The 12,736-nt window shown below is 49.2% G+C and overlaps 1 protein-coding gene across 1 annotated transcript in view; it reads left to right on the top strand.

Moving 5' to 3' along the window:
- Positions 1–9,389, top strand: part of Uch (Ubiquitin carboxyl-terminal hydrolase) — a 118,854-nt gene extending 109,465 nt beyond the window's left edge. The window contains exons 8-9 of the mRNA XM_075878842.1: positions 3,563–3,696; positions 9,094–9,389. Coding sequence (XP_075734957.1) covers positions 3,563–3,652 — 90 coding nt within the window. The 3' untranslated portion in view covers positions 3,653–3,696; positions 9,094–9,389. The remainder of the gene's footprint in view (positions 1–3,562; positions 3,697–9,093) is intronic.
- Positions 9,390–12,736: the final 3,347 nt, after the last annotated feature.

Below are 12,736 nucleotides of genomic sequence, written 5' to 3'. Positions count from 1 at the left end.
CGACGTTGTATACTGGCTCAAAGCTCAATTGCCTCTCGTACCGTGTGTTTAGCAGTGAAAACTGAGACCGATGTTCACGGGCATCCATTTCGAGTGCATTCATGGGTTCCGCCGACAGCTGGATACCGGGCAGTACGATGGGCGTCTTAAATAAGGAGGACGCTTGTAAGAACAGTTCAGTGCAGGTGTGGTATACAAGTAATACTCCTCATAGCCGCGAACCGTGCGCTACGAACAGTACGGCATTGAAATGCCGTGCTGCAAACGCGTGCGCTCCATTGCGGCACAATTAAGCGTACGTCTTCATTGTCTGTAATTATGGTGCGAGCCGTTCTCATGCACCCATGTGTATATACCAGTTCTCTGTAGCTCTTGTTGCATCACGTAACAAGGCTCCCCCCCGAGGGCTGACTTTATTTGCTTGGCGATTCCTTACTATAGCTGCAGGGCTTCCTTTTTACCTTCTGTCTTTCTTATCGCCCGCGTTACTCTCATTAAACCTGTGCAGCGTCCGTCTTACACCCCGAGGAACTTGGGGGAACAACTTTTCTATAGCGTCGTCGCGAAAGATTGAGCGTGATACACGCAACTATGTAAACTCTGCAAATGCTATAAGGGAAACGCGTATCTTCTAAGCGGTGTTCTGTTCCTTCTTGTTTTTTCTGAAATTGTGCTTTCCCCAGGCGGCGCAATCATCTCTGACGACATTTAAATAATTGCGTTGACTCTGGACCTCTTCGAACGAGATCGCATGAGTGGCCGCCGCATAAAGCGACCGAAGTGGTGTGTTTGTAATTTTGCGTGTTTGTCCATGCCTGCTTGGCTCTGAAACGGAAGACTAAGAAGGCAGCAATACACGAGTTCGCATGGCACTCCATATTCAACCCCATGCAGTTCATATATATATATTTTTGTCTTCTGTACCGAGCGCATGCGTCTCGTCTCGTTCATGTAGTATGCGCAGAAGAGGACCTGGCGTTAGCTGCATGTACAGTGGTGTATAGTGTTAGTAGTGGGGAAAGGGCAAAGAGGAGAGCTAGAAAGGGATGCTTCATAGGCAGTGGCGGCTATAAGCTCATGTACCTAATTGCGCATGCTCCGCACGCACCCGGATGCAAAGGCACCTGCTGCGCGCCTTGTTCGGGCCCTCTCTCCTCGATGCTGCTGTTGCAGCTTCTGTGTTGCTTTGCGTGCACGGTGTAGCAAAGGCAAGCGCGTCATGTGCTTTCTTGCACGCCCCGAACGCAACGGAAGCTTTTCGGCTCGGTTCGATTTGCCGCCGCTTCTGCGTCGCCGCGTCTGCCACCGCGCGCTGCTTCGAAGTGTGCCGCGCGCTTTATATAGTTGCTGCTGCTGCTGCCGTTGATGCGAAATTGCGAGCGCGCACCGGAAAACTGCCATTTCTCTGCCGCTGTTTCAGATTCTTTTTTTTTTCCCTCTCGTTCTCGCTGTTCCCGTCTCTTCGTGGCTTGCGTCGGGTGCGACGCAGGAGTAATTTCTCTCGAGCGCGCTCTCCTTCTTCTGTTCGTTCGGCTTTTTTTTTTTTTTTTTCCTGACTGATGACAACCGAGCCGTGCAGCGCGGTCAAGGAGCTACGTGGCCGGATCTTTCACGTCGCGTACATAGTCTCTAGTCGCTCGCATATAGCTGTCTTCGCCGTGTGGTGCGATGTGGTTGGTGCTTCGTCGTTGTCATCGTCGTCCGCGGCTTCCATGGGCAGCACGCAGTCGGCAGTGGGCGGCGGTAATTAAAATTTGCCGGACCGCTGTCGCTCGGATAAAATGTTTGGAATTGATAGCCTCCGCTTAAAGGGTGAGTGAGGAGGCCGCGAATATACGCTCGCTGCTCCCTCCCTGTTGTGTCGCGCGTGTTTGGGGGGTTCTCTCTGGATGCGCTTACGGTTATATTTTTCTTGGTAAAAGCCCGTCGCTTGGAATGTCTCTGAGCGTGTCTTCCTTTTTTAGCGCAGATTGATCGCTTTAGCCTGGGGTGTAGTTCGAAGTGCCCAGTGTACTTGCAAGCTGTTTGGACCGAGTTTCGTTTCTGTTTGCTTGTTTGTGTTTTTGTTTCGTAGTCGTTTCTTCGAAGGCAGCCAAGTGGCCTATCCGTTTGAAGAAAAGAAAGAAAGAGTACTGTACTTGGGTTGCTCGTTCACATTTGTGCACGTTAGACTGTGTGTGTGTGTGTGTGTGTGTGTGTGCGTGTGCGTGTGCGTGTGTGTGTGTGTGTGTGTGTGTGTGTGTGTGTGTGTGTGTGTGTGTGTGTGATTTGCATTTAAGCAGATTTGAATACGTACACTTCTTTCATAGTTCTGACATGTCAGTTTCGGGAAGGTAGTCAGTTTCGTGGACATTATTGTGCGTACTGGAATTTATCTTGTGTTTACAAGTAGTAACGAGAGAAAGAGATTGATAAAACGAATTAAAATTATATGGACGCATAGAATAAATAAAACACCAACGCTGTAGGTGGTTCGCGACAACAGTTTTCGTATTTGACACGGAAATGTAATGGGTATCGCAGTGTGCTACAAATGTAGCTCTTACGAAGTTCTAGATGCGCTGATTAAAATTGACGTTCACCTATTTTCACAATACTCGACAAGTATACCTGTATACGCTAGCCCTTGCCACATGGGCACTTCAACGTTTTTGAACAGACTTCGTCCCATGAAGAGCTTATCCGGAAAATACGACATTGAGTGATCTCCTCTTCAGAATGAGCGATCTTTTTTTTCTGGAAACGAAGTTCTTCGACCTCTTTTCACGGCCGTAAGGGTAATAATAGCCTCGAAACCTGTGGGCTCCAGCAGTTACGAATTGGTGAAACGAGAAATGGGCATATGCTTATTCTTTGGTCTCCTATAGCCTCAACATGAGACAAATTTAATACCTCGTAAAAGGTGTAATATACCCTTTAAAGCTTATGCGCTCGCGTACTTTCGTATACGCTATAGTGGCACGGGTCGGGGATGTCGCGTGGGGAGAGTGCGTCACACGCATGGTCGTACGAAAAACAAGCGTGGCATCGCAACATCTGCGCCCAACGCTGGTGGCCAAATGGCCTTGGGCACACGCTGAGTTCATTGTATGCAATGCTCCAAGAGAGGCGCCTTGGGTTTCGCTTATCGAGAGGCATATGTTTTTCTTGACTTGTTCTGTTTGGCATGCTAGCTCCACGAGTTCGGTTTCGTGTTCGGAAGGAAACAGTAAAAACGGATCGTCGGTTCCGTGAGTTTGCGAGGCAACGCCTCGTCGTTGAAAAAGTCTTTCAGCTTTCTAAAAAAAAAAATACCGCATACGTGAAATATTTATTGCGTGTTCGGGTGTTGGGGTATAAGACAACTTAAATTATGGCATCTATAGTTAGAGTGACCTGATTGATGATCGTGGTGGACCTCTCTTAAAAAAAAAAGTGCCTTCATGATTATACTGACCGGATAACCAAGCCAGTCAGCCGCCTTGTTAAGTTACATTTCGTGAATATATAGCTCTGATTCTCGCACCATGCCGACGTGAGTGGGACCTCTTTTATGCATTCCTGTGAACGTTGCCTTTCGCAGGACGCTGCCAAGGTGTGCCAGGACTACATCGCCCGTGATCCCGAAAACCTGAACTTCAGCGTGATGGCCCTGGCCCAGACTGACGCCTAAATTATAACCTCCCGAGGAGCCACTGCCCCGTGTGCGTAAGCAAAGTGAGGGAAGTTCGTTTTTGAAGGGCTAGTTCTTTTTTCTTGGCAATTTTAATGAAAACTAGTTGACAGTAATGCCAATGAAAGTATAAGGGATGCCATTTGCAGTGATTGTGGCAAGAATAAGCAACATTCGGATGACGCGTCCTATGCTTTATAAACCAAGCCAGAGTGGTGCCCCCCCTCTCCCATTCACTTCATTGGGTGCATTTATATGTGCATTTAAACCGTGGAGTGTTAGTCAGCGCCGATCGAAGCCCTGGCGGTGAGTATGGAACACACACCGTCATGGCGAATATATGGATAGTCATTTTCTGAGTAGAAGACGGGGACATCATTCTTACGGTGCTGCAAGCTCGTTGAATCGTGGCACTTCATTCACTGAACATTCGCCTCTCTGCGAAAGTGGCCAAGCTTCCCAAAACTACACTTGCCGCTCAGTAGGGACGATGCAGTATATATACACGTCAGGTGAATCGTATCTTTAGTCGAGTTCGGTTTGTGCATGCGTATAGGTTGCGCATGCATGCGTATAGTTCCGCGCTTCGCTGATTATGCCTGCTAATGCTTGTTAAACGTTAAGTCCTGTCTGCGTTATACTTTTCGGTGCGCTATATTCGAGTCCTGTCTGCGTTATACTTTTCGGATTACCGTGTGCGAATTCGGCACGCAACTTGCGCTAAATATCAGCATGCCCTTCTCCCGGATCGCGTGCTGAAGTTGTGCCCTTGTTCTTTGGCGTGAAACCGCAGAGCCCGTCACTGTGTGGGAGCAGCAGAACTTGCTTGATTGGCTAGACGCTTATTTTTATTTTTTTATTTCAAACTGCCTGGTGAGCTAATACACGAGCTAATAATAGATGGCTTCGTGCTCCAGTTGTCGAGCTAAACAACATGAAGGTCAGTGCGTGCATCGCTCTAAAGAGTGCTGTAAAGGCACGCACGTTGAGTTTTAATCTTCAATATGCGCGGACCTAATTCGGGCTTCCTTCTTTACATGGTACGCGAATACCTGTTCAATGTACCACATATACGAGGCCAGGTTTTGGCACTGGTTTACGGCATTCCCGAACTTCTCTTTTGTGTGATACTTCGTTGGCATCTGACTGTCGCGTTTTTATTTCATCCGTCTTTTCTTTTAAGAGGCGTCCGTTTCCAAGGCGGTCATGCTATAGGCAATCAATTCTCGTCATCCGCCGCAGTCTTCCTAATCCATTCGCTCACGGCGTTCATCTATTCTTCGCACTCGAACAATGGGCCCAGCAGTTGGCGAGCTTTTGCTTAGACGTGCGCTCTCACGAAGATTCGCATGCAGCTTACTTTTTCGGTCTTCCAATACACACAGACGTGGCCTCGACAAATGGCGCTTGTGTATCGCTTGAAGCGTGGTCGCTGGAATTTTCGCTTTCTTTTTTCTGTTATTGAAATATCATTCTACGTCGGCCTTTCAATTCGCCTGATTTCAAGCAGGGCCGCTCTGCTGGCGGTTGGCACGCGTTGGGTAACCAACCCGTCCTGCTACACCGCCGGCCACCCAACCGGCCACTGGAATGTCCCCTCGCGAGATTCCTTCTTCCGCGCGCCGGCCGAAACAAAAGAACGACGGCCGTTCGAAGCGCGCGCGGCTTGGCCGTTCATCGTACGCCGCAACTCTTTCACGGGCTAACCGCCGGTATAGCGTGGTTTAAAGGGCCGCTGTGTATTCTATACTTACTTCCGTGACGCCCGTGGCGGCGGCTAATGTCCAGTGGGTGTCGGTCCACCGGTCCCTGTTACGAAAGGAATGGATGTAAAGGGAGATATTCGGGAATAAGTAGGGATAATAAGGGGAGCAGGCTCAAGCGGACATAAAAGAAAACGGAAAAGAAGGAGGGATACGAGAGCGAAGAGAGGTCGAAGGAATGCCGCTGCGACACTTTCTCCTTTCTTCCCTTCTCTCTTTCATTTTTCTTGTGTACCTTTTGCTTCTGCGTTCAGCGCTCGAACTCCGGAGCTTCGGAACCCGGAACTCATTCGTCGAGCGGCCCAACCCAGGTTTCCATTGTCGCGCTCATGGTCCAGTGGTGGCGACGGTGGCCGGTCAGACCATGCTGGAAAGCCTCCCCTTTGCTCGTTTTTTTTCCTTCCCAGAATGGGGGCCGTCGTCGGCTGTGGGACACTGGGAGAAAGTGAAGTAGAGATTGCGCGCCGCTTTTTTTTTTATATTCTTTAAAGCTTATTCCCTACAGTCCCGTCTGCCTTTTCTTCGGGACTTGCCGCGAAGCGGCCTTCCTATCAATTTTCTTTCCTTTTTTGTATTTCTTCAAGTTTTCGACGAGGCGCAGTGGTTCATCGATGGCTCGGGTGCCGTCCGTTCGTCGGAACGCCGGTGGTGCGCAGTTTTGTCGCGACATTTGAAGAGAGCACCACCTTCCATCTTGCCTCCTCGCGTTCTCCGCTCTTCTTTGGGCAAACTTTCTTTTTCTTCTTTCCTCCTGGAGTTGCGCGTCGCGGTCTTGTCCCCGTCGCACGTGGGCGCGCGTTGTGTTTCCCTCAGAAGCAGCATTGCTGCACGTTATGTCGGCGTGGTGCGTCTCGTCATCGCTGCTGCCTGCCATATTGCACGGCTGGCCGCAAATCTGGGTCACCGGTGGCAGACGCTGGACGCTTCCATCCCATCTGCGCGCGCCGGCCGTGCGGGCAGCAGCGCATCGCAGCAGCCTTTGAGGGCGAGGCCTGGCCCAGACCATGCATCAAAAGCGAGACGACGGCTGCGGGGGCGACTGCCTGCACGTCGAGCCGCACCATATCGTGTTGCCCTGTTTGTCATCGCGACGGCGATTCTGTTGTCGTCACCTGCTTCGTCTATAGACCATTGTGGCTGCGCTAGCTTTCCCTTTTTTTGGCTGTCTGTTTGATTCGTCTTGTTTTGCCTGTTGTTGCGGCTACAAACGCGGGCTCTTCTTGCGCGACCTACATGTCGTAAGAAAAGCTTCGGGCGTCATGTTTGCCGTCGTTATTAGCTTGTGGCTGCGCCGTCGCTCAAGGAACCTATATCATGAAGCAATTACGTCATCCATCTCGTATTTAGCCGAGCCACCTCCTCAATCCTAGTTGGCCCAGTCGCGGCACTTCCTCAATTTACTTACCGTGGTGAGGTATTCAAGGGAGCCACCGGCATTCATTAGACTTGCGTTCTCTTCTATGCTGTTTCAAGAAACTGACTAGTTCCTAATGTTGAAGCTATATATATATATATATATAGACTATATAGGTCATATTGCTTGTAGATGTTAAGAATAAAAGTAGCGGAGAAACATGGACAAATCGGGAAAGGCAGCCACAGCGCTGAAGTGCCCATTTTCACTGTTACCGCTCTTTGTACGCTTCGCTGTACCGAGTGTCTTCTGTATTGTCCAGCTGTCGGCTTCATTTATGACGTAGTTTTGTTTTGGGGTTATATATCGCCTGCCACTCAATGCAATATTGTAGTTAGCCGTGTTCGCTCAACGCTTGCTTTGGCTATCTTTTGCAGAGCTCATTGATGCTCACTTGTAGGGTCTTACTTCTCGAAGATAATTCTTCGAGGCTGTGATGCTCTGTTCCACGATCTATAGGCACCATTTCATTCGACGAATGGCTTTCCGAGTCTGCGTTTTTTTCGAGCGCTGCTTTACTCACCTGCGTTTGGGATGATTCGTTTGGGATGGGATGGCGCAAATTTATATGCTCGACAAATAATAATAATTATAAAGTGGCCGAACGTGAAGGGTGTCTTTCTTGTACCGGCAATTTTACTTGCGCTGTTTTACGTTGTTGCGTGGTAATTTGCTGTTAAGCGTTGAATCAGTACTACGAATTTTCGCAGTTCAGGTAACGATTCTTGAATGTAAAAACCACGTTTACTCGAGTAACTATAGTGTTTTAATTGTAATTGCTAGCTTATCATACAAGGTAGTGTCATACTCCACAACAATCTTGCAACCCGTCATTGAATAACTTGTACGTCAACTGCAGCCTTTTTTTTTTCTATTATGAAGTGGGGAAAACCGGCGTGTTAGAATTTACGTGTTTTTCGTAGATGCGTGCCGACTTTCAACAACCCCAATTTACCGTAGATTTCTAAGATTATTGCTCTCCTCATTATCGCCACCTGTTTCTTCTACGCAGCAATTTGTTGCCACTCGGCGATTACGGTCAGTCAGGTGCAGGTTCCGGTCACGCCCTTTTTGTCTTATATGAAGATCCAGATATGAAAGAAAGCATAAAAAAAGGAACCAAAGAAAGCCCGCAGAGGATCTGTCCGTGTTGGCGGGGGTGGTATGTGGGTGGCTCATTCCCGGAGCTGCCTCAGGGGTGGACACGAAAGGGGGGGTTCGGACAACGTCACTTCCGGTATGCGGGGGCCGATCCTGCGCAGAATTCGGACGTGTGTGCCGCGCGTGGACGGCACGTGCCCGCTGCCGGATGCCCGGCGCGCCGAAAAGTCGTGATTGCCCCCGGCGATATAGCGCGGCTAAACCGTGTGCCGACCAGGCAGCACAGCTCCAATGAGGAACGGGGCCGGAGTGGGGAGGGGTACGCTGTTCTCGCTGTAGAGAGGTCGTGACTCGGGCGTGATTGTCCCTAGAAAACGGAGGAGAGGTGAATGAGTGGTGAGAAGAGAAAAAAAATAATAAAGGAAAGAGGAAGGAGTCGACGTTATAGCTGTGCGTAATGTATATTTTTGCACTGTGGCGCTTTCTAATTTTTGAGTTCTCGTGAAATGAGCGGGTCCGTTAGGCTGTCTCCGGCTGGCGCTACGTCCGCAACGAATAGCGAGCTCCGTTTAGCGCCTTGTAACAGACGAGCCAGTTTTAGGGGGGCGGACGGCAACGTTGGTTCTCTCACGCCCCGCCTTTGATCTTCATCGCAGGTTATATGCCGAGTGATGCGCATAAGGTACCTTTGAAAATGGTTCGGCCTTTTTTCTTTTTTTTTTACTTTGGCGTGCAATTTGCCGCGTGTGCGTGTATTATATTGTGTTCTCACGTTGACCGGTCTTAATATTATGGTATAGCAAAACGTTAATGAAAAAAAAATTGCACAGGCTTTTCGGGTATATATTTCTTTCCCGTGACGTTAATTATCCTGCGTGCCTTTCCTTTTTCTAAAATGCCGCGCGCCCGGTACTTTCCGGTTAATAACATGCCAGTTATCAGCATGACTTGTCATTCTTCGCAGAAAAAGCATTTTGCTCAGTGTTATAGCACTGGTGTCTGTTTTGAGCATAACCCTTAACTACCTTATCATTGCGTTCTTAAAAGATCTGCATTCATTTTCGCATGGTACAGGTTGATAAGGCTTGATCAGTGCCACGTTTTGTTTTAAAAGGGCTCTTGGAATAATCCGTTTACGTATTTCTGCCGTGTGTTCTTTACAGGTGTTCGCTATCATGGCGCAAGGAGCGCCAGGCAACCAGCACCGTGCTGCCTTACTTTTTCTTGCAGGTTCCTTGGCTGTCGGCTGTTTTTGCTAAAGGATGTTCAGAGCAGCTCTTTTTCGTGCGCGCAGCTTGGACCTTTTGACTACGCTGCTTGTGTCCTGGCAAACTCTGCAAGATATCGACAAAAAAAAAAAAAAGCAACGAAAGAAAAACAAGACCGTCATATGCCTTTTTTTTTGCTTTGTTGCTGTCGCATATATACCGAGTCGCAATAAATTATTCTCTGAGAGCAATACGTCGTGTATTGTTACACCTGTGTGCCCTGGTCTGTACTGTTGACTAGTTGTGTATCGGCCTTTGGTGTTACAAATCGACAGCGCGTGACTCAAGAAGATGGCTTTTGCCAGAGGACAAATCATTTCAATCGAAACATCATCGACGGGCACTTTGTGGCTACTGGTTCATGTTTGCTTACATCTATTGTTTTGTTGCAATGAAGATACAAAAACAAGATACAAAAAGCAAAGCGGTAAATATGAAATAGCTTGGAACGTTGATTCGTGTGTCGTCTTGCGATGACTAGCGCGTAAAGCGGCTGTGTATTTGAGTGATGAAATTTTCAACAATTTCGTTTAATAGTACGCCGACAGCGTTTGACGTAGTCTCGGTGCACGATTGGACAGTAGTGTGGTTTCTGTTTTCTGACGACGCACAGTGGGTTACAGTCGCTCACCCGCAGGTCGCTGGCTGCAACGCGGCCGTGGCGACCACATTTACGCGTATACAGGTGAAATGCCAGAGGGCTGTCTACTGTGCACGTTACTGGAACCGGGCAGTCAAAACTTGTGCAGCCCGCCACTAAGGCGCGCCTTGTGTTCATATCGAGGGTTTCGGTGCGTAAACCCCATTGTTCCATTACAGTCGCACGCAAAATATGTCTAGCGCTCAATAGGTGAGTAGAACTGTGGAGGTATATACTTGCAACCTTCCGAGCTTTTGGAGACGACGGGATACCCACGTGATCCCTCGTTTATCGCAGTTTTTCGGACTGAACCGAATCTGATATACTTGCGTTTATATTGTACCTCCCTCGCTCAAAGAACAATGGACACAGTACACCATAGCGCGAACCAACGAATGGGTTGATTTGAACGATGTACATAGATAGCACCCGAGCTCAGTCACCTATCAGAGCGCAAATGGATGGACGTGAGCACGAGACGTCAAACGTTTTCGCCATAATATTTGACTCGCCTCGGAAGAAAGTCTGAGGAGCCTCCTACACAGCGTTGCTCAGCGTGCGTTCGATTCGACGGTACGCGACAAACTCCATGGGCGCAGAGTGCCGTTCCTCACGCGGATAAAAAAAGGAAATGAAACTAGAAGGGAAGGACTCGTGACAATCTCTAAGCCCAGCTGGAAGTATACGCTGGGAATCGGGGAGCACAAGAAGGAAGCGGCTTCGGGGGAAGGTTGCTTGATGGTTATTGCAGACGTCCGCACATGGCGGGCACGCAGTGCAAGGTGTTGGTCTGGTAGAAGGTGGATTCTTTAAATAATTTCTGCATCGTGTGATTCTGACATGCCCTAGTTAATTATTGATTTGAGGCGTCGATTATCAATGATGTAACGAGAACTCACGGACACTCGTGCCAAGGAAAGTATAGGGAGTGTTATCAGAAGTAATTATGTAAATGTAAAGAACGAAAAGTGGAAGAAAAGATCTTTTTGTTCACTTTTCTTTTTTTTCAGAATTGCATAATTTTGATAACACTCTCTATATACATTTCGGCATGAGTGTCCGTGAGTTCTTTTGCGTTTGGCGGACCACCCTTTCGCCGCGGCCGCCAGAACGGAAGAAAGGCAGCCGCCTCATTTCGTGGAGATAAGGAGCAGCGACAGGACGTCCTGCTGTTTCCATGTGCTGGGCGCTGCGTGGCTGAAATTACTCTACGGAGTACCACTGTCCTTCGGGTCCGTGCCGAGATGCGACACGTGGCGTCTTCGTGCCCCGGTAAAAGGCACGACGCCGAGCTTCCGCCGATTACGGACGTCGGACCACCACTCTGTGCGTCTCTGACTGATGAGCCGCCGACGCTCAAATCAGCACCATATGTCCAGGTATGGCGCCTCGAAGGCGCCTAGACGGCGATCGCCATTCGACGAAGCTTGGGTGGTCGGCGCGAGCGGCGAGATGACGAACACGTTTCACCCCGCTCGCTGGAAGCAAGATTTCGCCGGAGAAGTGTGGCAGCTTGGGCTAGTTGGTATGGCATGACGATAGTTATAGCGCGAATACAAAACGACACAGAGAAAAAGGGTGTCCTTCTTGGCTCTGTGTCGTCGTTTTGTATTCGCGCTATAACTATCGTCGCCGGAGAAGGCAGCATCGCCGGGACTACACACGTGTTTTGGTTTGTGTATGTGTGTTTGTTGGGGGCGGTGCCGGCATAATGACACTCGTGTGTGCTGCGGGACATGTTATTGGACAGTACCGTATAGACCTACTTCCCCGTTCTAAGGATCTGGGGAGATGAGACTGTATTTAATCAGACCTCGCGGGCTGCTTAGCGTGGTTCACGGAGCTTGCTCAATAGGCAGCCTTTTGGCGGCGAAGCTCCTTAAAGCGGCACCCGTTCGTCCCTCGTAGCCGTTGTAGTAGTGTGTAACAAGTATAACATTTCGACCTCGAAGGTGGTGCCGGTAAGAAATCTCTTCTGTGCGTTGTTGAAGAATAAAAGATAGTGCTCAATGTACATGCCAATGGCTGTTAAGGGGAATGAGAGACAAGCATTCGGCTTTTAGTTAACGCGCACGCTGCGAATTTTTTATTGTTCAACAACGCACAGGAGACAAGAAAGGGTGGCTGCGTTATACTCGCTGGGCGTAACCTCCTAGGTTTTGGAAAGCTTTAGCGAGCCGATAGTTATAGCGCGAGAACAAAACGACGACACAGAAACAAGAAGGACGCGAAAGACACGTCTTTCGTGTCCTTCTTGTCTGTGTCGTCGTTTTGTTCTCGCGCTATAACTATCGTCATGCCATACCAACTTGTCCAAGCTGCCACACTTTTAGCGAGCGTTGGGCCGCAGTGCCATGAATACAGTGAACTAGTATATACCATGAACTCAAGGTGGTTACAGGTGGGAAGTAGACACGAAGCGCAAGCCGTAAGAAAGTGTGCGTGTGCCTCCTCGCGTTCAGTCCTTTGAATGTCCGCTGGATGGCGGTGCTTCTATATGAGGAATATATGATGAAAAGATGCGAGACGGTGGTACTTGGAGTGTTGAATAGATGGATGAACGGACACACAGACAGATGCATGGACGGACGCACGGATGGCTGCACGGACGGATGGACGCAGGAGCGGATGCATGGACGAAAGCAGAGACGGACGCACAGATTAACGTGTGGACACACGAACAGACGCACGCACGGACGGGCGGATGGACGCACGGGCGGCCACACAGACGCACGCATGGATGGATGGAAGCAAGAACGAATGGACGGACGGATGCTTCGCCCCACTATCCATCATTCACTCCGTGGATATGCTGCCATTTTTTTTTTTTTCAATGTAGAGCATCGGACCAGAGAGTCCGTGCCATGGAAATAATGTGAATAAACCCTCTGTACGAAG

This window comes from Rhipicephalus microplus, chromosome 2 (assembly GCF_043290135.1).
Source record: "Rhipicephalus microplus isolate Deutch F79 chromosome 2, USDA_Rmic, whole genome shotgun sequence".
NCBI classification, from domain to species: domain Eukaryota; kingdom Metazoa; phylum Arthropoda; class Arachnida; order Ixodida; family Ixodidae; genus Rhipicephalus; species Rhipicephalus microplus.
This window is presented reverse-complemented; position numbering and strand designations above follow the sequence as displayed.